Source organism: Vicia villosa, unplaced genomic scaffold, assembly GCF_029867415.1.
Source record: "Vicia villosa cultivar HV-30 ecotype Madison, WI unplaced genomic scaffold, Vvil1.0 ctg.000032F_1_1_3, whole genome shotgun sequence".
In the NCBI taxonomy this organism is placed as follows: Eukaryota; Viridiplantae; Streptophyta; class Magnoliopsida; order Fabales; family Fabaceae; genus Vicia; species Vicia villosa.
The window spans coordinates 1,120,024-1,147,969 of NW_026704967.1; the positions used below are offsets into that span (position 1 = coordinate 1,120,024).

The window sequence follows — 27,946 nt, forward strand, 5'->3', positions numbered from 1 at the left end:
TTTTTATTAAATATCAATCACAAACACATAAAATTTATTGACTCCATTCCGTTACTTAGTTTAGACTACACAATTATTAAAGATTTCGGAATTAAAATTGTTGCAACAACCAAGTTACTTTAAAATGATTCATGACAAAAGTGATTAAGAGAGCATAGTTATCAATTCCCCCATTTGTGACATAGCGGCCTTATATTCACAAAGAATACTTATTTTCAATCAATACACAACATATCACTTTCACTTTCACTTTAACTTTAAGTGTTCAATAATGTGTCTCTTCTTTTTCTTCTTACTAAACTTTGGGAGTAATTGTATTCACTTACGCACCTCTGCCAAAAATTCTCAAGTGTAATCCCTGTGCGGAAATGCTATTCTTAAACCAAATCTTACACCTACACCGTATGTACGGACGACACTGTTCATGTACGGACGACATTGTTCATGTACGGACAAATACTATTCATATACGAACGAATACTATTTATGTACGGACGTTTATTTTTAACACCTGAACGTGCATTAACCAACTTCATTACTGCATTAACCAAGTTTTTACACTGCATTAACCAAGTTTAATGACTGCTAAAAAATATTTTTAATACCTGGATGTTGCATTAACCAACTTTATTACTTAATTAACCAAGTTTTTACACTACATTAACCAAGTTTGATGTCTGCTGAAAATTCTTTTTAATACCTGGATGTTGCATTAACCAACTTTATTACTGCATTAACCAAGTTTTTACACTGCATTAACTAAATTTAGTGACTACTGTAAAATACTGTTGGGTGTAAGTATTGGTGTAACAATTGGGTGTATGAATAACATTATTCATCCCAGTGAGAGAATATCTGTCAAAGTAGCACTTGATCATCCCTACATAGACAATTTTGACAAGTCTCAATATTAATGATGACTCTAGCTTGGAAGGTTTAGGATAAAAGTGTCTGTTAAACAAAAATGTATTCGCTGTTAAAAAAAGCAACAATATTAATGATGAATCTAGTTTGGAAGGTTTAGGGTCTGTTCGGTTCAAATGAGGGGGAGGTGAGGGATTTTAATGGAGGGAAGAGATGGGAGGGGAGGGATTTTTTGTAATTATATATATGTTTGGTTCAAACGAGGGGAGGGGGGAAAGAGATTTCGTTTAAAAATATGTTTGGTTCACGAGGGGAGGAGAGAGAAGGGATTCCGTTTAAAAATATGTTTGGTTCACGAGGGGAGGAGAGGGATTTTAATAATAATTTACAATTTTATCCTTGTAATTTTATATAAGAGATATGATATTCAATTGTAAAAATTTCATAAATATCTTCTTGAAAATAATATTTGTATAACTGAGTGACTAAAAAGTCATAATTTATAGCATAATATTAAAAATATTGAGTACACTTGATTCGTATTATAACTCTCGACACAAAACAAACTATGCGTCGATTACAACTTTTAAATACAAAAAATAAATTATAATAAAATACAAAAATTTATAGTAGATATAATTTTTATTAAATAAAAAAATAAAAAATAATTTGAAAGTGAAGAATAATTATAATAAGTTGATGGAAGACTTGGAAGCAATAGATAAAAAATCACAAAAAGAAAAGTAGAAACATGAAAGAAAATAATATTTTTATAATAATGAAATAAAATTGAGGATATTTTAGTAAATATATTAATATATTAATTTAATTAATATTAACCCTCCCCTCCCCTCCTAGAAATTGAACCAAACACATTTCATTTTAAATATACCCTTCCCTCCCCTCCCTTCCCATCCCCTCCCCTCGCTCTACCTCGAACCAAACACACCATTAGCGCAGAAGTTTATACTTTTATATATTTTTGAACGCATTTGACCGAGTTTAGAAATGGATATTGGTGGGGATTCTTCAAATGCAACTTTAACTGCATCACTAAGGACTTTATAAAATTGTATATTTGATGACGTTTTAACATATCTTTTTTGACAATGAAGGATAATGTCAAGAGTATGGTTTGGAAGTTTCTTAAATATACCACGAACAATTACATGATTTGTACAGAACCATCTTCTTGATTTTTCTTACACCTTGTAACAGTGTTCAATAACGATAAAAACCAACCAATATAGATGTAAAAGATTCACTTAACTGTGGAATGAGTCATTATGTTCTTGTTGTTTATAGATATGCTTTTGCTACTGCAGCTATTGCACCTTTTGCTATTGTTCTGGAGGATCTTACTAAAATTGTGTGTGCTTGGAGAAGATAGTGTAATAATTATTTATAAATCCAAATAAACAATGTTGTTACTTTGAAGTGCTAACACAGAAGAATAGGAGAAAAGGATAAATCAGAGAGATATGCAAGGAATACACTTACATCTTTGAAGAAGACTTGTTCCCCTGTATGGGTTGATAACTTCAAGCAATGCCTTCTATACACCTGGAGATTTTCCACCTTGTGTTACTCTAAATGCCTAAGAACAGAAGAAAATATGTCAAATACATAAGGTTGATATTTAATCTGGATAAACCAAAAAACATAACTTACACATGCATATAATAGAACGATATCACACAGTCAAAGGAAAATTGTAAATATTAAGAGAGCATAATTCTCATCAAATTTCTAAAATATGAAATACTTTTCTTATTCCGTACAATGTTTTTCAATAGGAATCATAATAACAATAAGTAAATCATCTAACACAATATCTACCAATTGCACAAACATATTGAAATGAAAAGAAAAAAATAGTTAAAGAAATTTGCATATAAAATCAGAACAATAAGCAACAAATAGAAACAAAAATACGCAGGAAGTTATAATATCATACCCAGAATCCATCTTCATGCATTGAAGATACAATGATAGTTTCCAAATAATGGAGAAATTTTCTAAATAACAAAGAAAATAAATACCATTTTCTCCAACTAATCATCACCATTTTCCAGTAGTCTTGACTACAACAAAGTTTGTAAACTCAATGAAAACTTTATTTAACAGTGTACAGTGATATTCTCCTGCACGATAACAAAGAAAGGTGATTTAATTCAGAGCAACAATAAACTAAATGAATATTCAGAGCAAACATAATCGAGAATTAGAAAGGGGAAAATATTCAGAGGTAACCTTATCAGAAGGGGTGTGATTAGGAATCGATGAAATTGTTCCTATTTATATATGTTAAAACATTGATACAAAATACCTGGAAAATTGGAGTGAAGAGTGACGATTCCATTGTCCAATATCAATTGAGAGAAGAAATTAATTATGAGATGATTAGGAACGAGAAAAGAGAAGGAATTTGTAACAGAGTATGGATTGGGGGAAGAGAGAATTTAATTTGTTGTTGTTTTTGTTGAAGCGGCGCCGATTGGATTTCTTGGAATACAAAGCGTTTGGAATGAGTTTGCAGAATTTGATTATTTATGAGAAAAAAATTGAATATTGAATAGGAATGATTAGTAATGAATAACACATAAGAATTGGAAAGATTAAATTTTTTATTTTATTTTATTTAAAAAATTAAAACAATTATATTAATAGAAAGTTTCCCATTATAGCAAAATATAAAAATAGCTAAGGGCCTTATAGCATGCCCTGTGTCAAATTTGTCAAAATACTCATTTTGCTTTATATATTGTATAATAAATAAACATAATAAATAATTAAAAAAACATAACCGGAATACCCATAGATGGGATATCCGGTTGGTATATTTAAGAACCGGAACACCCACCAACGGGATATCCGGTTGGTAACTTGTATAACCGGAACACCCCCAACGGGATATCCGGTTTTGACTATTTTACTGACCGAAATTCTGCATCCTAAATTATCCGGTTGTCTTACGTATCAGTTTAAAGTTGTTCACATGTCCGTATAACAATAAAAGTAAAAAATTAAAAATTAAAAATTATAAAAAAAAAGGATAAAATTGGAATTTTTTTAAATTTATTGGGGTACAGAGATAATTGTTGGATACTGGCTATAATTTTTCCGTAATCCCAAGCCCAATTCACGAGAGCCCAGTCCACACGAGTCCATCGCTTCTTTGCCCTTGTATCAGAAACAAGTTGCATCGGAGTGGCTTTGAACTCATCTTCAACAAAGCTAAAACCTCACCGGAAAAACGCAGGCGGAATTGTCAGTCATCGGAACTAAGACCATCAGAATCAGCGACAAATCCCAGGTTTTTTACAATTCTTCTTACTTTTAGATTTCCCTTCCCCTCTCATTCTGCGGCCATGTATCGCTCGCGTAAGGATGCTATTCCATATTGTTCGATTCACGGTCGCAATAGCTCATTATCTTTCCCTTCATGTATGAACGAATACATACAATTCATTAAGCACTCTCTGTTTCGTTTATACATTTTATTTAAAGAGGTGTAGAACTCATGTGAAATTGACTGTATTTGAAGCCTAATCAAAACTTAATGTGTATTGAGTTGCGTATAGGAAGTTCTTTGGGAGAATGTCGTCTACTTTGCTGGAAGTGACTCGTGCCGCGCACGAGGAGGTTGAGAGGTTGGAGAGATTGATAGTGAAGGACCTTCAGAATGAGCCTACATCCAACAAGGATCGTTTATTTCAGAGCCACCGTGTTAGAAATATGATAGACACCATCACCTCCACCACCGAAAAACTTGTAAGCTGCTTGCTCTTTAGGTTTTATTACATCTTCTGTTCCTATCATGATGGTCATTGTTTGTTTTAGGTTGAGATTTATGAAGACAAAGACAGTGCAAGGAAGGATGAGATTGCTGCACTGGGAGGACAAACTGCTACTGGAATTAATGTTTTCAGCGCCTTCTACGATAGACTCAAAGAGGTTTTAGTTTTAGTCCTTTTCTTTTTCAATTTTCATTATTCTTATAATATTTTAGTTTCAAGAGATGTAGCATCAATTGGGACTTGGGACCATTCCAATTGTTTGATTTTTAGGGCTTTACATCTTTTTCTGTTTGGGAGTGGAAGGCAACTTAGGTTAAATAATTGGATATGGTGAAGATGAGTTCTCTCATTTATTTGTGAATCTGTTGTGTGTGTAACAGATTGGTTGTTTTGTGGTATGTGTAGATACGAGAGTATCATAGGAAGCATCCGGTTGCACGTGTTGTTGATGCTAATGACGATCCTGAAGCTATTCTTAAAGAGGAACCTCAAATTGAGTTCAGCGGAGAGGTATTGCTCTCTTTCTCTCTATCTCTCCACTTGTGTATGTTAAATCACCGTTGCTTCAGTGAACATGAAAAGACTGCTGGTTGCACCTGCTGAAATTCAACTTTGCCCTAGGTCATGGCATGTGGGATACATGGTTAAGTGGTGAATTCCAGAATTCTTCACCTTTTCAGAATAGTGGTGACATATCATTAGGGTTTTTAGGTTTACCTCAAATCCGGACTTTGTGATTGAACATTTTATTAGTATGTCCATACATTCGGAATGTAGGGAAAAGTTTCTTGTCTAAGAGTTCTATTTGTTCCGTAGAAAATTACATTGATTGTGCAGGACAAAATCTAAAATATTATATTGTTAAGAGAGACAATGTCTCGTGTAAAATACTTACAATTTATGCTCCTGCAACTTTTTCTGATCACTGATTATATGAAAATTGCTTTCCAGGAAGCTTTAGGTCGATACTTAGACATGCATGAATTATACCATCAGTATGTCAATTCCAAATTTGGAGAGCCAATTGAGTATTCTGCATACCTTGATGTTTTTTCTGAAATAGATAAGATTCCACGAAAAATGAAAACGACCAGGTGAGTTGTGTTCTCTATTCATCTAATATGTGGATCATTTGGCATTTATGGGCATCGTAGTTTTATATGGAGTATTTATATTATCGTCTTCTAAATCCTTGATGTTCAATTTTACAGGCAGTACAGGGAGTACCTGGAGAATCTCTTGGAGTATCTGATATATTTTTTCCAGCGGACAGAACCCCTGCAAGATCTTGATCGAATCTTTTCAAAGGTGATTTATTTTATTTTGCCATGTTTCAACTTGTAGTTTTTTTAGCATAATTGAGTCTCATTTTACTCTTGGAATGTGATGTAGTTTTACAAATTTTGCCTCCTAGCTCTTATTTTTTTGGTGCAGAAACTTAATTAATATTTGTTTTAAATGATTTGCATTAGTTTTTCTTTCTGAAATTTTTATCTTGCTGAAATCCAGCGAAATGTTTGGGCTGTCAAAGTGTTTTGTAGCTACTAGCTATGGTTATAATTATTGTCAATCTACTCAACTGTTTTTCTATATTTTTATGGTCTTCTGCAAAACTTACCCATTTTTCTATTCCAATATGATTCCATTTTCTATAATATAACACTATATTGAAGTAAGAAGTTAAAACTCCATAAATATTTGTGGTCCTATAAATATTGAAAGACTATGGATGTCTCCCACCAAAATCTGTCATTTCTCTACAGCTTTAATTGTTATGAATATAGCTAATTTTGAGCATTTTATTATTGATCGTAAGGCTCATCCATCAGTTTTGTAACTTCCCCCAAAATCTTTAGTTCATCTGCTAATAATGGCTTATAGTTGCTAGCAGGGGTCCGGAACAATACTTGAATGATTTCGGGAATAAAAAAAGTAAGGGAAAAATGTCCATTAAAAGCCTATTTATATTATAATGTACAAAAGTTAAACAGAGGTAGTGTAGCTATGTAAATTTTAAAAATAAAAATGGAGGGAGCTGTATCTTATTTTAAAGCTTTCTGTGTCATTAATGATGTGCATCGTTTACCATCTAGTTTTCTCGTGAGTTTGCTGCACTTCTCTATTTTTCTGGAATCTGATATAGTTATGGCAGGTCACAAACGAGTTTGAAGAAAATTGGGCCACTGGAACGGTACATGGATGGGAGAATGTGAATCAGGAGAATGGACATGTACCTGCTCAGCACACTGCAATTGATCTTGATTATTACAGTACAGTGGAAGAGCTTGTGGAAGTGGGTCCTGAAAGGTTAAAAGAGGTAAATTGAAGATTGTGTGTGCGTGTGTGTGTGTGTGTGTGTGTGTGTGAAACACTGGTATTCTAACACTGAAGACATACACATATTAGTTTTGTTGTTGTACATGATTTGTGCATCTATGTAATGATTACATTTCAAAATATTAAAAAACAGTACAATTTCAAATTTTAAAAAACAGTTGGATACTCAATTTGGGTTAATGGGTAAGACTGTTAAGTACTCATGTCCTGATGGATAAAAAAGCAATGTAATTTGGTAAAATAAGTGTGAGAGCAAAATATGGGATATTGGTGGAGATTTATGGGATCTATTTGAAGTTTTCAGAGACTATATTTAATGTGATTGGCACTGTTTAAGTGATTATATTCATAGTCATGCTTGGATTTTATAATGTTGATTGTTGAACAACTTTCATATTACTGTTTCATTCGGACATGTTTTGTCGTCGTGTTTTATAATTTAGCCTCTTTTATTTTATATATAAGTACTTTTTATTATATGTATTCTGCTTATTTGTCTTTTTCTTTTAATCTTTAATGCAATTTAGATGTTTATATAAAATTCAATTTTCTTGTGTATGTATATTTTTTAAAGTTTATATTAATGCACCTGTATCTTAGACTTTTAAGAACTCTATCAGTACCATACCCAGGTGCCTTTATCCATGCAACATAGGTGTTCATATTCCATCAACAGTATAATCGATTATATGCAATACAAGGATTCACACTCTCTTTTTATTAATTTAATATCTTGAATTTCAATATTCATTTACAAAGATTAAGCATCTTTTCTTGCCAGTCACTAATTTTAGCAGAACTCTATATTTGGTAACTGACTCATTCTTACGCCTTTCTGTTCCGACTTTTCATCTAGGCACTGGCTGCACTGGGACTTAAAACTGGTGGCACTGTGCAGCAACGCGCAGATAGGCTCTTCCTCACCAAGGTGATTTTTACCCATTAATGTTAAAACAAGTTCAATAAGAGATGTATTCTTACCATGTCCTTCCAAGTTGATTATCATAGGCTCAGTCAAGAAATTGGGATCTTTCATCAGAGTCAATCATGTATATCTCCCAGATAGGCCCAAACTGAGAGTTCAAACTAGTTTAAATGCTTTAACTGGCATAGATTCATTAAATATTAATTAAAGGTTTTAATGCTATCAAAGCATAGATACATTAAATATTTATTAAGCGATATTTCCACCATACATTGTACAAGATTACAGTGAAATCCTTCAAGCCCAGTTTCAAATTTGCTTGACAGATGCCCTGGTTGCCTGAATTTTGATAGAAGTTACTTTTTTCCTCTAAGCTATACCTGCACAATCTGTCTTTACAGCTTAACTTATTCTTTTTGGTTGGCGTTTTTCATGCAGCATACACCTCTTGAAAAGTTGGACAAAAAGCATTTTACCAAGGGAGCGCGTGGTTCAGAAAAAAATGGGGTGGCTGCTGCTCCACAAGAAGGAAATTTAAAACAAGAAAATTTGAAAGAAGTTGCATTAATGGAGGCCAAAATGAATAGACTGTGTGATTTGTTAGATGAGGTTAGAAAATGACGATTGTTTCCTTTGGTGGTTTTATCTGCAACATTTTGGGCAGATAAATTATAGTGATTTCATACATACAAATTTCTCTCATGTTTAATTTTTATCATTTTTCTACAGACAATTGTTCGAACAAAAGACAATGTTGTAAAGAAGCAAGCCCTAACTTACGAGGAAATTGAAGCAGAACGTGAGGAGGTGAGTTGAAGCCATTTATGAATCCTCCAAATTTTAGCGATCCATACTGCATACTTTAACCTTAGTTTTTCACATTACAGTTTCATTTATTTTTAAAAGAGTACACTCACCAATCACATTCTATATCTTGGACGTCTTAATATAACACATTACTTGTTTGCTTTGAACTTCTGGGGGATGGCTTTAATGAGGGACTAAAGTCCATGTGTAATGATTGATATTGTCTTATAATTATATATGTCTTGATTCAAAACGATCTCCAAGATGCTTTGGTCCTCATTGCATCAATCATATTTATGACTGGTCTGTCTAAACAAAATGAAGATAGAACTTTTTTTTCCCTTCATGATTGCACGCTCATCGTTTATCATGAACTTCCCGTATCTATATTTGAAGGGGATGTGGAGCTGGCTGTTTATATAAGGCCAACAATATTAAAGCTGATCAGTGTTGTTAATATCGGATCGCGGAAAATATCGGATCACCGAAAATCCGATATGAGAAATATCGGATATCGTAACGGGCAAATAGCGGAAACCATAAAGGCGGTTAAAATGAATATTTATATATAAAATAAAACATGAAACACATATAAAAGCTACTAACATAAACAATTATTAAAAAAGTTTTGATGCTTCACCGCCACTTTCCATACTATAACAAATGTATAAAAACAGAGGGTTTAAGGACTTGAAAACAGAGAACTCAATGGAATGGAATGAAAAAAAACTAGCTTGAGAAAACTAGAAGAAATGGAATGGAACTCAAGCTTTTCATCTATCCTCCCGATTCACATTACACTTCATCTATTTTTGGCAACTTATTTCTACTCCTTTTTTCTCCCAAATATGGTCTTACTTATAATACGTAATATTAAATAATTTTTGCAGGAAGAGACACAAGAGGACTCTGAAAGCGAAGATGATGAACAGCAGATTTATAATCCCTTAAAATTACCAATGGGATGGGATGGAAAGCCTATACCTTACTGGCTGTATAAGTTACATGGCTTGGGTCAGGTATTATTTATTTGCCATTAAAATTTTGGAAACTGAAATTATCATTTCTTTTGTTGAATTTATCTTAAAAGTATGTGCTATTGTTGTCTATTTGAGTCTTGACCATCACTCAAGTGGTTTGGGCCCTACAAAATTTATCTCTTTCCTTGAGGAGCAGAGAGAAACTGTTTAAAAAAATTGTTGTTAATTGTTATCGACGTCCTTTGCTTGTTGGCAGTATTGCATTAGATAACTTCATTGACTTAAAAAGAAAATTAGGGACTTGTTACTTCTAGAATTCTTTATGGGTCACAATATTTTGATCACTAAATAGTGTAATATGCATTTCAGGAATTTAAGTGTGAGATATGTGGGAACTACAGTTATTGGGGACGTCGTGCTTTTGAACGACATTTTAAAGAATGGCGCCATCAACATGGGATGCGGTGCCTGGGTATACCAAATACAAAGAATTTCAATGAAATAACATCAATTGAGGTTTGCGTTTTTACCCGTTTTATTTCCATATGTTTCTGGGGACACACCTATTGTTCATTTAATATCTGTTGTCGGGTCCTAGTTTGTCTAATGTGCCATCTCAGAATACCCGAATTCACATTTCAACAAGATTCTTATTGGGCAAAGAGATGGGGGGAATTTTGAAACTCAACTTTATCTAATACTCTGAAAGTCTGAATATCTTTTCTGTTGGACATATTCGACAAAATACTATTTTGGGGAGGACTTCACTGTATTCTGTCAAATGTGTCGTACTACTGTTAATGCTAGATGCTCCAATTCTGTTTCTAGTAATTTTATTCCTTTTCTGCTATTTTGAGTATTTCATGCCTTGGTAACAAAAACCCTAACAATATCTATTTGCTGGCACTGTTAAGATGATATTATCAGTTTTGAAAGTTAATTTTAGCAAGAAACGTCATGAATTCAGAATAAATTTACTTCTCAACAACATTCAAAGTTGAAATACTAGTATTGTTTCTATCCGGGATTCTGCTATACTTCTCAATTAGTTAATGACAAAAATCCATTTTTTCGTTTTTTTATTTACATGTGACATTTATGGTATCTTACACACTACCAATGGTCTATTGCAGGAAGCAAAGGAACTCTGGAAGAAAATACAGCAGAGACAAGGAGTAAACAAGTGGCGCCCAGATCTAGAGGAAGAGTATGAAGACAAAGAAGGCAACATCTATAATAAGAAGACATACACTGATTTACAGCGCCAGGGACTGATATAAAGAGAGAGAATCTTCTTTTCAACTCTTCTTCTACTAGTAAAAGAAGGAAGCAATTTGTTTTCGACATAATTAATAGGGGAATGATTGTAACTTAGCGAAAATATTTAGAACTACCCAGGAGAAGGGTGGGGACATAGGAGCCATATTTTGTGAATTGTGCTGCAATTTCTTGAGTAACTGTGAATTGTGATTAATATCGTAACAAGACGGGAGAAGAAACAAAGATTTTCATTGCTGCTGTTGCATTGTACTATCAATTAGTATTATTATTGTTATAAGTTTTGAGTGGTAATAGGCACAACTAATATCATTCTTTAATTGGAGATTTAGTGGAATATACTTTGCTATCTATTTGTATGCCAGATTAAGTTTGCAATATACTTTGCATGAATATGGTGCATATATGTTCATTCAGTGTCTTTGGTTGGAGCTGATTGGAGACATTATTTTGAATAAGTTGTTTGATGAAATGAAATAATAAATGATTAAGAATATATTCCTTACGTTTCACACGTGTCTTTTTTATATTTTCACATTTTTTAAAATAATTATTAATTGAGTTGATTTAAATGATAAAATGAATGGCATTTACTAAAATAGATTTATTAATAATGATTTAAAATATAATAGGGGTAAGTTATTGGAAAGAAATAATAGATATTATATGGATATTTTAAATGGATAAATAATTTGAGACAAATAAAAATATTAAAGACGAGTAAACTGAAAAAGAATTATTTATTATTTTATTTATTATCTTTTATTAAATTGAAATGTTTGGTGAATTATCTTATTTATTATCTTTTATTAAATTGAAGTGTTTGGTGAATGAAGTGTATCCCAACTTAAAAACCTTTTTTTTATTGGGATGGGAAACAACTTAAAACCTAAACTCTATACTTTTTGTTTTTAGGTTAATATTTCGTATTAAATTGTTGATAAAGTTTTTATGTAAAAATGTATTTTGTGACGATTTTAAACAAATTAAATTGTTTTGAAATCGATGGAAATGTGTAAAATAGTTGGATTTTATTTATTTGACTCTATGTTGTTTTTTTTTTCTTTCAAATTTTAAAAAGTTTATTATATATTTTGGCTCATGAAATTTTTTTCCACGCTTTTTTATTTTTTTCAGATCTAACGACTTCTCTTATACATATTTGAGAGAGAAATAATAAATCAAAACAATAAAAGATAAAAGGTTTTGAACCTGTCACATGTACAACGAGCACCCAATGCTGGAACTTCATCATCTTTGTTAGCAACCGATGCCATTATTTCATAATCTACTTAAACATCGAGATTCTGTGAGCTTTTATAATTTAAGTATGCAAAGAAAGCCAGGACAAATATGCATCAGACACAATGGTGGAATATGTATTGAGATTATAATCCAGCGCTAAAGAGGTTTGTTATTCATGTTTTGAGTCTGACTTATTGCTCTTGTGAATATGAACGAAACTAGTGTGGATTTGAAATGGGAATTGAATTTTTAATTTTATTTTTAATTTTAATTTTAGTTTTATTCTATAGTTTAAATTTGATTATTTTTATTTTCTAGGGTCATACCTAGAAAAGAAAGATTGTTGTGAGGTAGAGAACTAACTCACGTGAGATGAGAAACTCTGTATATTTGTATTTTTATTTTGTAATTAACTCTTTCTCTATCGCGATACTGAGTTACTTATAGTCATTCTAGGCCTGAATCCAAGACTTCGTGTGATATATCAACCACTTTAAAAATAGATAGTTGATTCTTTGAAATTTAAAGAGCACAATTAAATTTCCACGATCCTCTATGTGTCGTTTGTTGACCCAATACACGTTATTCGCGCGATCATGTATTATGGACAGAAACATGAAGAAACCATGCGACATATTTGAAGAAAGGGTGCCCTATCTAAAAGAGTGACGCTTGAACCGATAAAGGAGCGGCCTAGAAAGAACGATACGCAAAGTGTATGCCTCCGTCACGTCCTCATAGACTCTTCCAATTGCACCATTACAAGTAGTATCATCGGATGACTACTACTCTCTTTTAATTTTTAATTTATTTGTATCATATCATTAAAAAAGATAATTTTGTAAAATAATTCATAATATCAAAAAATTAATTACTTTTCTAATAATTAAAGTATCAAAACAACTTATAAAAAAAAACAAATAAGAAATGTTAAATTTGTGTGTGAGAACAAACTCATAAACCAAATAGCTCAAGAAAAAAAATCTTAATGCACCCAATAAATTATTATGGCACTTCGTGAAAATACAAAAATACTTACCAATTTCGAAAATGCATTTTTGGACGCACCTTAAACATACATAATTCTCTACCTCACAAAAATACTTACCAATTGTTAGGTAGAGAACTAACTCACGTGAGATGAGAAACTCTGTATATTTGTATTTTTATTTTGTAATTAACTCTTTCTCTATCGCGATATTGAGTTACTTATAGTCATTCTAGGCCTGAATCCAAGACTTCGTGTGATATATCAACCACTTTGAAAATAGATAGTTGATTCTTTGAAATTTAAAGAGCACAATTAAATTTCCACGATCCTCTATGTGTCGTTTGTTGACCCAATACACGTTATTCGCGCGATCATGTATTATGGACAGAAACATGAAGAATCCATGCGACATATTTGAAGAAAGGGTGCCCTATCTAAAAGAGTGGCGCTCGAACCGATAAAGGAGTGGCCTAGAAAGAACGATACGCAAAGTGTATGCCTCCGTCACGTCCTCATACTCTTCCAATTGCACCATTACAAGTGGTATCATCGGATGACTACTACTCTCTTTTAATTTTTAGTTTATTTGTATCATATCATTAAAAAAGATAATTTTGTAAAATAATTCATAATATCAAAAAATTAATTATTTTTCTAATAATTATAAAAGTATCAAAACAACTTATAAAAAAAACAAATAAGAAATGTTAAATTTGTGTGTGAGAACCAACTCATAAACCAAATAGCTCAATAAAAAAAATCTTAATGCACCCAATAAATTATTATGGCACTTCGTGAAAATACAGAAATACTTACCAATTTCGAAAATGCATTTTTGGACGCACCTTAAACATACATAATTCACTCGCATTTGAACAATTATGATTAAATTTATTCTAAAAATATATTAAGTGTTTTAAAATGACTAATGAAAGTCCATAGATACATTTCTATTTTCATATGGTGTTTTTTCATCTTCTATGGTGCATTAAGAAACCCTACAAAACAATCCAGGCATGAACTGAATCAAGTCCATGAGTCATGGTATTTAGGGTGTTCAAATCTAAATTAATCTAAATAAAAATCGCAAATCGATTCAAAAAAATGAAAATTGCAAAAAAAATGAAATTTATTGAACGTGTTTGAATTTTATTTTGTGAAAACCACTCAGTTCGGATCGAATTTCGGATTGATTTTTCAAAATTGATCTAGACTGAACCGAACTATATGTATATATTTTTATACATATTTATTTTTTATTAGTATGATATGTGACGTGAATTTATTATTAGATTATAACTATTTTTTTAATAATATTTATTAATTTGATTTAATTTATTTATTTTTATTATTGACATCATATTTGATCATTCTCATTTTGTAATATTAACTTTTTATATACAATATTTTAATATACAATATGAAATATATTATATCAAATCTATAATTTATTATTTTATAATATTAATAAAAATATAATTTGTAATTTAAATATAAAAAATAAATCTAAATTACACAGTATTAAATTGAATCAGACATAATCAAATTTTTAAAATATATCATTCAAAATTGAATCGGACCACAAATAAATTTATCTTTAAATCGGATGAAACTTAACACCTCATGGAACACGTGAGAGGTGTTACAATGGAATGGATATTGTTGCACGAAATCCAATGAAAAATAAAACTATTAAAAAATGAAAAAAAACTTGGTGTCTTGATTAAATTATGTAGGTCCTTTTGAAAGGCCGTTCAAATTTCCCAAAAAGAGATGTCTACTATCTATACATTAATAATAGATTGACCAAATTGCCTAAATTACCCTTTCACCAAAATTTATTTGCACTAATAAAAGGTCATTTTTGTAACTAACAAATTATGTATTCACTCTTTCAACTTTATTGAATGGATGCCCCAAGTGTTAGCTTTTCATTGGTCCGAATTAAATAACATTTTGCATACAACTTTATTGCATGAATGATGACATCACATGTAAGCCATGGATGATGGAATTCATATTTAAATTTCTTTTACATTTCATTTTCGCACACTTTCTTACTTTCATTTTAATTTTTCTTAATTTATTTATTATCACAAAAAATATTAATAATCTATTTTTAAATTTTAATCTTACTAAAAATTTTAAATTTCTTTCGCATTTCATTTTTCCATACTTTCATTTTAATTTTTCAAACATTTATCTATTATCGCAAAAAATATTAATAATCGATCATTTAATTATTATTCCCAAAAATATTTATTATTTCACGGGCCACTATCAACTTAATATTTAATTTTTTTTAATCGATCATTACACATTTTCTCTATCTTAATTAAAATTTCAAATTTCTCTCACATTTTTTCACACTTTCTTACTTTAATTTTAATTTTTTTCTCTATTTATTTATTTATTATCTCACGGGTCACTATCAACATAATGCCTATTTTATTTTAATCAATCATTGTCTTTATTTGAGAGATAATATCTTTATTTTTATTTTTTTCTCCATCTCACGATTTTTTATCATTATTTAATACAATTAAATTTCCATGATTATTGTTTATTTTACATTTGTTTTTAAATATATTTTATATCGCATCAAATTATTTTTTTATTTCATGGGTCATTATCAACATAGTAGCTATTTTATTTTAATCAACAATTACTATTAATTGAGAGATAATTTTTATTTTTAAATGTTAATATTTCATTTTTATTATCTCCATCTTATAGTATTTTTTATATGATTATTTAATATAATTGAATTTATATGATTATTTTTCATTTATAATTAAACCATAGTGATCTATATCATTTTCTTTTAATTGTTGTTGGACCGCCAATTATTAAATTACCTAACCCAATTTTGCTATTGTGTTCTTAACATATCTTAAACATTTTTTTATGGATCATTGTTTTCTATATAATTATTGTTAAATTTACAATTAAGTAAACTATTTCATATTTTTCATTTATATTTAAAATTTTACATTTGCATTTGTTAAAATTTTATTTTTTTCTCCAACTCACATGTCCTTTTTTATATGGTTCTTTATTACACACAAAATTAACACATGAATAAAATAATAATGTTTAATCTTAAGAGCCACTTTCAATACAATGCCTATTTTATTTTAAACAATAATGACTTTAATTTGAAAACTAAAGAATTTATTTTCAAATTTCAAAACGATTCCTATGAATATTAGGTTTTCAGAAAATTGGGAGTATAACAGAGCAATCAATAAAACTCTAACTCTATTCAAGTAAAACAATTCCTTTTAATCATGCATATTGCTTATAATTCCTTTTATTTATATTATTCATATCGTTACAAAAATACTACACCAGAAAAAAATCACCCGTGCGGAAGCACGGGTCTCTGACTAGTTAAATAGTGTAATTAAAGGTGTAATCCTTTTTAATTATTAATATACTTGCGTACAGACAGGCACGTGTCTGTCCGATTTTTTAATATGCGCCAACAAAAATATAAGCAATTTTTTTTATTTAAATTTAATTTTAAAAAAAAACACATCATGTGAAAGTTAATGTTAATAGTAGAGTTATGAGAAAGTAGTTTAAATGGAAATTATTAGGTAAATTATACAATAAACAAAGATAAAAATGGTAGAAAAATAAGTTCCACCAAAACAAAATATTCCCTTTATATATATATATATATATATATATATATATATATATATATATATATATATATATATATATATATATATATATATATATATATATATATATATATATATATATATATATATATATATATATATATATATATATATATATATATATATATATATATATATATATATATATATATATATATATATATATATATATATATATTATAGATTATTATTTAATTTAGATGATCAAGATTAATGACTCGTAACTTGTTATTAAATTTTAATTTTTAAATATTTAATGTTTTTTTATATTAAATATTCAATAGTTATTTTATTTTATCCGCATTAATACTTCCTTTTTAATTATTCATCTTCATTAATGACTTCATCTTCATCAGTGACTTGATCTTGAAAATTCATAATGGAAAAAAATGTCTCCCACCAATATTTCATTCTACAAATTTAGATCTACAAAATTACAGCAACACAAAATTTTTCCTCTCAATATTTTTACTCTAAAAGTTCAGATGTACAAATTTGAAAAAACCCAATTGAGATAAATTCAAAATTAAAACATCATTTTATTCCAATATTCATTCATCTTCATCAATAATGTCCTTAAAATCCAGATTATAAAAATCTTATCAAGAAAAAGAAAATAGATTTGAAAAATTATTTCTAAAAAAAAAAGTCACATAAAAAGCTTCTTCCTGTAAATTGATAAAAAAAGCTTTTTTATACAATGAATCCCAAAACAGATTTTCAACTCAGATTTTGAACCCAAAACCACCATCGTTGTATATCCTTCACCTATACAATATTCTCTAGAAAAAAAGTCACATTTTGAACCCAAAAACAACTATCATCTTTGCCTCAAGAACATAAAGCAAACAATAACCTTGTAGAATTAGTGATGAAATAGGTAGAATTAATTCATTCAAAGAAAGAATAAAAATCAATTGAAAGAGAGATTAGTGTGTTAAAACAGATTAAATCATATGAGAGGATGAAGTTAAAATGATGAAATAATTAACGGTTAAAATCTTCTATAGCTGGTAAAAAGGCTACTGGCCCATGGTAGACCAAAATGTTGTTTTCCCATGCTAAATGACACCGTAAGTATAATCCATGTAATGAATAAACTTTCTCCTTCCCCAATTTAAAATAAATAAATAAATAAAAAATGTTAAAAATAAGATCTTGTAAAATAGGACCAAAAGTATTATCATTGCAACACAGAAATTGGTTCAAGAGAAATAAATAGCCGTGTAAAATCCATAGATTATTGCAATATCGTCTTAACACGATGGGTTTGAAAATAATTTTTACCTAATACCGAAGGAACTTTGAAGCAACAAAACACGTATACCAAGGCAAAAAGTAGGGGGCAGTAAAAAAAGGTGTAGAGAGATAGTATGGGAAGAAAGGAAAATGCAACATAAAACGAGTTACAAAAGCACAAAAATTAAACAAAACAGAGAAGTCAGGATTGATACGAAGTTTTTTATTTATATTAAATAAACTGAACTTACAAGTCGTATTAAGCCCATTCCATTCATGCAGAACAGAGAGTGACCTATACGAGATATACTACCATGACATGCTCATGCACAAACATATGCAAAAATAGGATAAATGAAATGTGAGGAAACAGATGCATGGAGTGTCTGAAAAGCGCATTTCTAGGGGAATATGAATGCCATTTCATTTTATTTCCTCGCTCAAAATGAAGCAACAAAAAAGGGGGAAGAAATTGAAAACCTGATGGATAATAAGCATAGAAATAGAAATTGTCTCAATGTGTACTTTCAGGAGAATCATGTATCCGGCTAATTATTAGTGACTCAGACTCATTTGAACCAAGCATCAAAGCATCACAAGCTTTGGGAGACCCATCCTCAAAAACTAAAGGATTACCCTTTGTATCACCAAAACCCAGTTTTTCATCCGGATATTGGGAAAAACCAGTAATTGTGGCTTCAATATTCATACTCTCACATTCTTCATGCAAACTCGGGGCCAACGGTGCTTCACTTTTTGCTTCAATGGAGTGATTGTCCTCAGCATCCCCTGAACTCAGCTGATCAAGTGTGACTTTATCCTCTTCCTTTGGCAAAGCTGCTACAGCTGCCTCTTGGTTCTCGGGCCCAGATGATGGACTAGACATGTCTATCTTCAAAGTATGGGTACAATCACCATCTTGCTCCATTGGACTGCAAGTTTGATTGATCTCTTCCAACTGCTCCTTTGCAGGAGATAGAGTTTCGACTTCCCTTGGTGGTAATACAGGTGTTGGCGCATCTTTTATTGCATCAGAAGCTGAGACAGAAACTTGCCTATTCTCCAAACTGGAAATAGGAACTGACTCGTCCATTACCTGGTTGGCCTTGGATGCCGCAAATATATCTACATCCCCCTTACTAGGTAGTTTCACCCGATGCTTCTTGTATAGATCCATGGCTCTCTGCAGATTGGAAAAAACATTCGCCCATCAACAGTCCAGCATTTCAGTATTTATGCATTCAAAGAATTGAAGCCAGCAAAATGGATATAACTTCAGGAAGGTGTTCAGGATGACAATGCAAGGTTCTATGACCATGAGTATTATTTTAGTACTTCGCGGATAAAAGAAGAATGATCATATAGTTAGAAGTCTAGAGGAATCAAGAGCATTCTAACATATTTTAGTAGTTTTACCTGGTAGATAGAATTATCAACTACTGGAAAGGGTGAATGTCTGGCAAAAGTGGCAGCGTATTTCTGTTGTGCCCTTGAACCATTCTGTTAAGTCACAGGAAAGGAAACACTGATAATGTCAGATTGCATTGCATTTTATAATTAAAAAATAGTTATAATAATTTATATAAATACACAAAGGTCAGCCAAATAACAAAAGTGAATTTACTACTCAGGAGGTTAAGTATTATTCACACCAAACAAGAACTAATTTTTGTTGAGGCTTTTATAAATTTTGGAAGAAAATGAAGAAAAGCATGAAAGTTTTCTAGTATTTATACCTTCATGGTTAGTTCAGTACTAGCAACAACATCATTGGACGCTTTCTTGCCAACATTCAGAGCACATACACACTGGTCATACAACTTTGGCAGTACTAAGTCTTCTGAAATGTCAAGTTTGGAAAGGTAGAAACGGGTAAAAAGAGAAGAATTGTCTTCAGGTGTCACAGTATCAGGCACCTTTTCAAAATCAGCTGTGGTCAAGGAGTTCAAAGGTACTTTACTTGGAGAACTGACACTGGACAACTTTGTTTCAGGAGATTTTTCATGAGATTCATCATGTTTGTGTTCGTCCTGAGATGCCCGAGTGGTCTGGTGAGGCATGCCATTGTCAACAAGAGCAGGAACTGATTCATCTTTGCAGGCTGGTGAAGGCAAGTCTTTCTTTGAATCGCTATTCTGTTCTTTCCAATTCTCTGAACCAGACTCCCATCCATGGCTATTTGTTGGGTGCCTGCTTCTGTCCCAATCAGAACCACCATACATATGAGGATCATCTCTTGAAATCCCATTATTGTTGTTATCCCATCCATGCAGATGAGCAGGACCTGTACCATCCATCATATTTGGCCACCCAAGTGGGCGCAAGTGACCTGGAAACCTGTCAGCATCAGCAATATGGTAGGGAATACCAGCATGGTTAACATCCAATGGAGCCCTAACGCCAAAGAGAGGTTGAGATGAAAACTGTGGAATCATTGTTTGAAAACCTCCATGACCCGGCCCAGGTGGGAAGGGAACAAATCCATTTGGTACATGTGAACTCCAGTTTGGAGCTGCCCTCCAAGAATTGCCCCCATGCACTCTTCCAAAGGCAGGTTCATTACTTCTCCTGTATCGTGTATTAGAGTTATCTCTACCATCATCCTCTAAAGAACTCATATAGGGTCTGTCTAGTGCAGCTCTGAAACCATGTGGGGGAGGAATTACTGGCAAATTGTTCTGATTCCTACCATAAAAATTAGTGTCTGCTTGAGAGGGCTCGTCCAATAGTGATTTATCTAGAGTCAACTCACGGCCAAGTCTATCATCGGAAGAGACATCTCTTGCATCGGTACTGCTCCTTCTTCCACTTTCATCAATTTCAAGATTCCGTTTAACAACACTTTTATTCATATATCTGCGTTCAATGCTTGTTGAGGGAGGAGATCTTTCCATCAAGCCCATTGGCGAAGCCTTGGCACTGGAAGACCTTTCAGTTGCCAGGTCTCCAGCAGGATAATCATCTGTTTTAATGGGTTTCTCCATTTGTTTGTATTTAGGGCCTCTATCTGAAATCCCGGAGTAACCATCTCTTGAGGATTTGGTTCTCGGTTCTATAGTTGAGTCTCTATACTTTGTATCATCAGCATTTGCATTTCTGAAACACAGGAAAAATAGCAAACAATTATAACTAATAACAATGGTAAAATCCCCATGGTTATGCTTCTTTGAGCAAAAGTGAAATTAGATCTAAGCATAAAAATTAAACCGTACAAAGCAATATTTCAATCGTCACCAACAAACTCATGTTACATTTTCCCTGTTTGGCAAAGCAAAAGAAATTTCCATCAAACTTTCTAAAAACCTCCCATATTTTAAAAATTATGGTACACTTAGTAATTAACAAAATAAGATGGCTTAAGAATATGTTTATATCCAATGCCAGAAATCATGATTGGAACTAAGCAAAGCTATCACATGAGAAATCTTTATTTGCCAATAATATCAATGCAAAGTACCGACACATGAAGCCAAAAAAAATGCACAAATCAAAATTGCCAAATTTCACCTGAAAAGTACCAACACTGCAAAGGAAATATGAGCCTATAAAGTTACAATGCTACAACAAAACTTTCAAGAAAATTAAAAATACCTATATTCATCTTTTCCAATATGTGCATTGGATGCAGGAGAAGATCTGTGTTTACTGCTAGTTCCAGTTGAATCTGCATGAGCTTGTCGGGGTAGAGACCTTCCCCTGTCAATATCAGATTCAGCCCTACTGCTGGTCAAACTCCTCTTCTCTGTGTCAGGATAGTAGCTTTTAACTGCTCTAGCTTTAGAATCATTATAATCATCACGATCATCTAACGTTCTTTTCTTTGTCCCGCCATCTTTGCCTCTTCCACTTCTATCATCCCCATGTGAACCATCGCGGTCGCGATGACGATCACGGTCCCTGTCTCGTTCACGGTCAAAATCCCGTTCACGGTCCCAGTCCCAATCTCTATCTCTATCTCTGTCATAATCATGATCCCTGTCATAATCATAATCATGATCACGCTCATGGCGGCGCTCACGATCACGAACATATTCAAAATCACGGTCTCGTTCTCCGTCTCGATCACGATAATGGTCCCTATCGCTCTCTGGATGCTTGGTTCTCTTTGGTCGTGATTCTACATTATTCTTTTCTTCCCTTGAGTGTTTCTCATCAGCCCTAATGGTAGTATGGTCTTTTGCTGGACGCTCGTCACGTTGCTTGTCATGCCGATGTTTGTTCTCCTTGTCCTTTTCCTCCCTATATTTGTCTCTATATTTTTCTTCGTTTCGCCTATCATCCCTTTTTTTTCCATCCTTGGCAGTGTCATCCCTAGAAGATAAATGCCTGTCATAACCATCTCCGACCTCATCTTGATGCTTATCCCCATCACCATAGCCATCTCTTTTCTTCCTCAATCGCCTCTCAAGCTGGATATCTTGTTCAGGGCTTCGCAACTCGTCTGTTTTTTTGGAATCTGCAAAAATAATTAAAGAAAGATAAAATCAACAACTTCCTTCTGACACGCAGTCCAAGAAAAACATTGTGAATCACAGGGTAAGCCTTACAAAGAAGAAAGAGAAAAACATTAACTAACCGCGTTTTCAAATGACATAGATTGCAGGGCAACACAATAGCAACAGCGCATAAAAACTATCAAAAGCGAACATGACACGGTGTAAAATGATATATTGCCATGAATGAAATTAACTGTGATTATGATACATCATATGATTTTAACAAAAGGATTGAAAGGAATTGGAAACATTACACTTTTTTTTGTACCTACTTCCCAGAGAGAGTAACAAGAAAAAGAATTACCAATCGAAACAACGCTAATTCATACCACATGAATAGAGGGTGATTGGTATGATAAAAGAAGAGATGTGGTAGGAAAGAAACACTGCTATAATAAAACACTTAAGAAAGGTAGAATGACAATCTGAAGAAACAAAAAATGGGACAACAAAATATGCAATAGACATAATGCAGCATATAAAACATTTATCACTTCAGCAATTAATTCATGGATATTAAGACTTAAAGATCTTAAAAGAGAATAAAATATAGAAAGAAAATCTTTGTAGCATGCCAGCGACAATATTACAAAATAACTGAATCATTCAAATTTCAGTGTGATCATCTTAATTTAACTATATGAACAGTATTGAGGCCTACATGACATAATTAATGAGTACAATTTTGATATTATGTTTAATAAACATCGCATTTAATCTCTAATATAGTAATTTTGTTTGATTACCAAAAGATTTACCAATAAAAACCAATGCCTAACAGTCATTTAGGATATGTGCTTATTTCATTTTAAATCTCCCAGTTAATGATTCCAAACTGCCTTTAACTGCCAATCAATACAATTAGAAAATATTCCATGTCATTAGTGCAAGCTTTGCTTACTTGTGTGATGGAGTCTAAACAAAGAGTTTGCCAAAACTACAACACAATTAATATAGGATTAAAATTATCTTCTATTCACAAAAAGAAGATGGACATGGTATGAGAGAAAAATAGACCATGCAGTTCTGATTGTACAAATACTACCCAACCACAGCATGATTGGACCCCTTCACAATAAATTTTATCTCTCATTCAGTAAATTATGTAGTTAGTGGCTGATTGCTGAGCTATGCAGCCAACACTCAAAACATTATTGCAGTGAGGTGGTGGCAGTTCAGCTGCTTTGCCAAAACTTTGGGAAACAATATAAGCAATACTTAGCCTACACTTACAAGAGCTTAAAAATAGAAGAATACAAAAGATAAAACACATTTTCATAACTAACAATCAAAGTTCGTTGTTCCTAATTTTCAAACCAAAGATAAAGCAAATTAGCAAATACATTTTAGCCTCCAAAGCTAAAGATTAAAATAACTCATCTGCATATTTACAGTAAATACATACAAGTAATTCTTTAAATGAGTAAAGTTCTAAGAATCGCTATCTCCAAATGGACAAAAATAATTTAAAAAGGCTACGAGTGGAGGACAAAATTGTGGTTTTTCAGCACTTCCTTCTAGTTGTGGTTGTGGCCACAATGGTGTACACTACTACAACTTCTACATTAAAACACAACACATAAGCATTCTCCGTGGTGTGTGGATTCCACTAAGCATCACAATGATGCAATTGTTGCAGCTATTCCACTAAGCATCACAATGATGCAATTGTGGCAGCTATTGCAGCCGTTTACTACAAAGAAAAATAAGAAGACCAGACTCAACTTATACTCCTGAAACATGGTGCTTAATAAAAGGGTCTGTTACAAGAGGAAGTGTAACTTTATTGGTGGTATTTCAAAAAGAATATCATAAGGCATAAAATTGGTGAAATGACCTGCATATTAATAATAACATCAAAAAGCAGAATGGAAGGAATAAGGATAAACTCAATTAATTATATAACAAAGGCAGTGGATCATAAGGAGGGGGAAACATCAGACAAGTATATGAGAAAACTCAGAAATTGGTATTTGATATTGAAAGTAACACTATCATTAGCAGCAAGACAAATCGGTCAAAAACAATTACAGAACTATTACAAACTTCGTTTTTATTCCAAATTCCTAATGTAACACACACAAAGCATTCAACTTGGTACCGATTCCAGTATGGGGCTGATCATTCCAAATAAGAATAAGAATGCAAAATGTGCTTACTTTTAGTTCAAACAAACAATAAATCCAAGAGCAATCAGCACAGGCATGCCACAAATGAATTAAAGTAATCATACCATTATTCTCAAGCACTTGCTTGGATGCGCGCTGCTCTGGTTCATCAACAGATTCCTCGATTCTACCTTCTTTAAACTTCCTATCCTTCTCCAAGTTCTCCTTCCGACCAGCCGACGAAGAATCCTTATGCTTCCCACTGCTCCTCTTCACCTCCTCTCCTTCACCATGACCTCCCACACTCCCATCCCTCCTCTTACCGCTCTTGGAATCCCCAATGGCCTTCGATTTCTTCGACCCTTCATCACCACCATTCCACCTATCTCCTCCACTCTCCCTCCGCCGCTTCGATGACGAACCATACTCGTCAGAAAACTCACCGTTCCCGTGCACCTCCTTCGAATCCAATCTCCTCTTCTCAACCGAACTCGAATCCTTCACCACCTTAGCAGAACTCTCCCTCTCATCCTTACTCTTCCGATCTTTAACACCAGAATCTCTCTCAGAGTCAGAGTACTCCCTCGAACTATGCTTACTAGATTTATGCTTCGAACTTCGCGGCATCGCGGAAGCAAAAACCCCAAACCCTATTATCCAAATTCAAATCAAACGAAAACGCACCAAATCCCCGAAACCCTAATTTAACAAAATTAACCAATAACGCGAAACCCTAACAGAGAAACGAAAGATTTAACCGGAAAACAGATCTCCAAGATCGAATGTAACCGAAATCACGGCGAAGAAGGGTTCGAGCCGGTTAGGGTTAAATGTGGAACAAGATATAAATGTTGAGTACAACAGTAGAAGAAGAAAAGCGCAACAAAATCCAAAACTCGAAAGGTTTTGTTTCTCTCTCTTTGAAAGAGTGAGTTTGAGATTTTGTTTTTTTTTTTTTTTTGGTTTGCTTTATTATCGGTGTAATGAGACTTGGGGAGGACCTTGGGTGAGAAGGATAATGGTAATAATGTTGACGAAATTACCCTTTTATATCTTGGGTAATGACAGTGGTATCCGTGTGCGGCGCGGGTTTTGTGTTTGGTTAGGTTACGGTGTGCCGTCCAATGAGAGATTGGACACGTCGTTTCTTAGAGATGTCATATGATCGCTTGTAGTAACTCTTTAGATCTGCGTGGGTCTTGTTTCAATTAAATCTCCTTTAAGCCAATTCATTTTTTATCCCTCCCATTATTACATTAATTTTTTGTTATCTAATTTTAATCATCTTATCCTAAAAATGATTGGAATTTAATTCGTATTAATATATTTTAATATACTGTATGATATATTTTGCATCAAACATATAATTTTACCGAACTTTTATAATATAGTTATTGATAAAATAATAGAATTAGTAATTTTAATATTTAAAAAATGATAAATTTGATAGATTTTGATTGAATTGTTATAAGTTTTCATCAAAAGCTAAATTAAACGGCGTTTATTCCAATCTATGAATTTTGCTTAAAAATCAATATAATTACATTAAACACCTATAATTTATGATATATAAAACATTTACACCGATAATTTAATTACATTTTTTAATACAAAACCTTATATGTAGTCTATCTTTTAAGCAAATTTAATTATTTTAGGGAAATTTTTCTTCTAGATGTATTAGAATTTATTTAACACTTGTTTAATAAATCTTAGTCAAATTTCGCTTGAATTAATGTATTTCCAATCAATGTAAATTTGATGAAAAATAATTTATATTCGAGTATATTAGAAACTGAAACGAAAGATACACAGTATTTAGATGCTTTAGATTTTTTAATTAAATTTTAGTAGATAAGATGCGACAGTTGTAATTTTTTTTTAATTATTAACTAAAATTATAATTTATTCTATATAAAAAAGATTTAATGATTGAATCTGTGTCGATTACAGCAAATCGTTTGTTTAAAATTTGTATCTTGTGTTTTTTTAAGTGTATTTGGAGTTAAAGGCGTTCAAATATAATTTGATTTAAATTAAAATTGAAATTGATTCGGAAAAAATGTCTTTGAATTGAATATTTTGAAATCTATTTTTGTAAAATTGTTAGGATTAGATATTATATTTATTTTTCAAAAATTGACTTAAAAACTTTTTTTCATTAGTATGATATATTGTATCAATTTATCCTTTTTAAAGGATATTGTATTAATCTATTATTTTGAATTGATATATTAATAAGGGGCTCGTGAAAGGCGGCGGAGGAGACATATAACACATTGTCTCGCCATAAATTTTTTTTAAACATTTCTCTATTCTATTGATCGCCCATTTATCATATGTGTCGTCCTTGTTTTGAATAGGTCACCTTCCTCTAGGAATAATTGTCCATGTGTCCATTCCCACATCCTCTTGGTAATGGATACTATTTTAAAGGTGCCTAGGATCCAGGCCCTGCATTGCTATAAATACCTTAACATTAAAGTGAAGGAGGGCGATCTCATTTTGATACAGAATACCACATACACATAGTCTCTCACCCACTACGTGAGCTAGCTCCCATCTCCACAACATACCTTAAAACCATTGATAGCCCTAAATCGTTAAGGATTATCACATATTGAATGTTTTAGCAAGTACAAATGGTGCCCACTATGGGTTCGGTAAAATTGACTAGGGCCAATACAATACCACCCTGAAGGCTATGAGAGTGCCATAGAAAATACGTGTGTTGTTGTGGATGATCTACATTGTAAGAACTAGGCTTCGGAGGATAATGTCTTCCATATCCAGCAACACCAACAAGAGGTAGACCCCATAAATGAGATGAAGGTGTTAGACCCATCAACTCTCTTACAAGAGATATGGGAAACTTTAACCTTCCCTCGTTAGCCAAGTTTGATGGATGCAGCGACCCATATGAACATGTCACCTCCATCAACATGCAAATGGCCATTATTTGAGCCCTTGACTCCTTGAAATACAAGCTTTTATTAGGGGACCTTCAAAGATGCAACTCTAAGATAGTATATGGGCTTGCCTCGGCTCTCCATCGCCAGCTATCAGAATTTGGTAAATAAGTTGGTCCCCCAGTTTGGAGAAAGCATATGCATAACAAGATGGTCGCCACTAGTCTATTCAACTTTTGTCAAGTCCTCATCTAGATCCTTGTGGGAGTACCTCA

General features: G+C 32.3%; 2 protein-coding genes and 1 long non-coding RNA gene across 3 annotated transcripts; 1 reads left to right on the top strand and 2 right to left on the bottom strand.

The window, feature by feature from the left end:
- Positions 1-610: 610 nt before the first annotated feature.
- LOC131622552 (uncharacterized) lies at positions 611-3,337 on the bottom strand. Its single transcript, XR_009289930.1, has 4 exons — positions 3,194-3,337; positions 2,907-3,008; positions 2,365-2,461; positions 611-880 (listed from the first exon to the last, which is right to left on the bottom strand). It is a non-coding gene; the product is annotated as an uncharacterized LOC131622552 (long non-coding RNA).
- Positions 3,338-4,024: 687 nt separating this feature from the next.
- Positions 4,025-11,271, top strand: LOC131622597 (splicing factor SF3a60 homolog). The gene is made up of 13 exons (XM_058893642.1): positions 4,025-4,180; positions 4,449-4,638; positions 4,708-4,821; positions 5,070-5,174; positions 5,616-5,758; positions 5,876-5,972; positions 6,817-6,981; positions 7,858-7,929; positions 8,365-8,535; positions 8,656-8,733; positions 9,624-9,752; positions 10,083-10,229; positions 10,847-11,271. Exons 2-13 carry the CDS (start codon positions 4,465-4,467, stop codon positions 10,991-10,993), a joined length of 1,542 nt encoding a protein of 513 aa, XP_058749625.1. The 5' UTR covers positions 4,025-4,180; positions 4,449-4,464; the 3' UTR covers positions 10,994-11,271.
- Positions 11,272-18,556: 7,285 nt separating this feature from the next.
- LOC131622598 (uncharacterized) lies at positions 18,557-25,783 on the bottom strand. The gene is made up of 5 exons (XM_058893643.1): positions 24,888-25,783; positions 21,750-22,614; positions 19,895-21,254; positions 19,575-19,658; positions 18,557-19,341 (listed from the first exon to the last, which is right to left on the bottom strand). Exons 1-5 carry the CDS (start codon positions 25,387-25,389, stop codon positions 18,673-18,675), a joined length of 3,480 nt encoding a protein of 1,159 aa, XP_058749626.1. The 5' UTR covers positions 25,390-25,783; the 3' UTR covers positions 18,557-18,672.
- Positions 25,784-27,946: the final 2,163 nt, after the last annotated feature.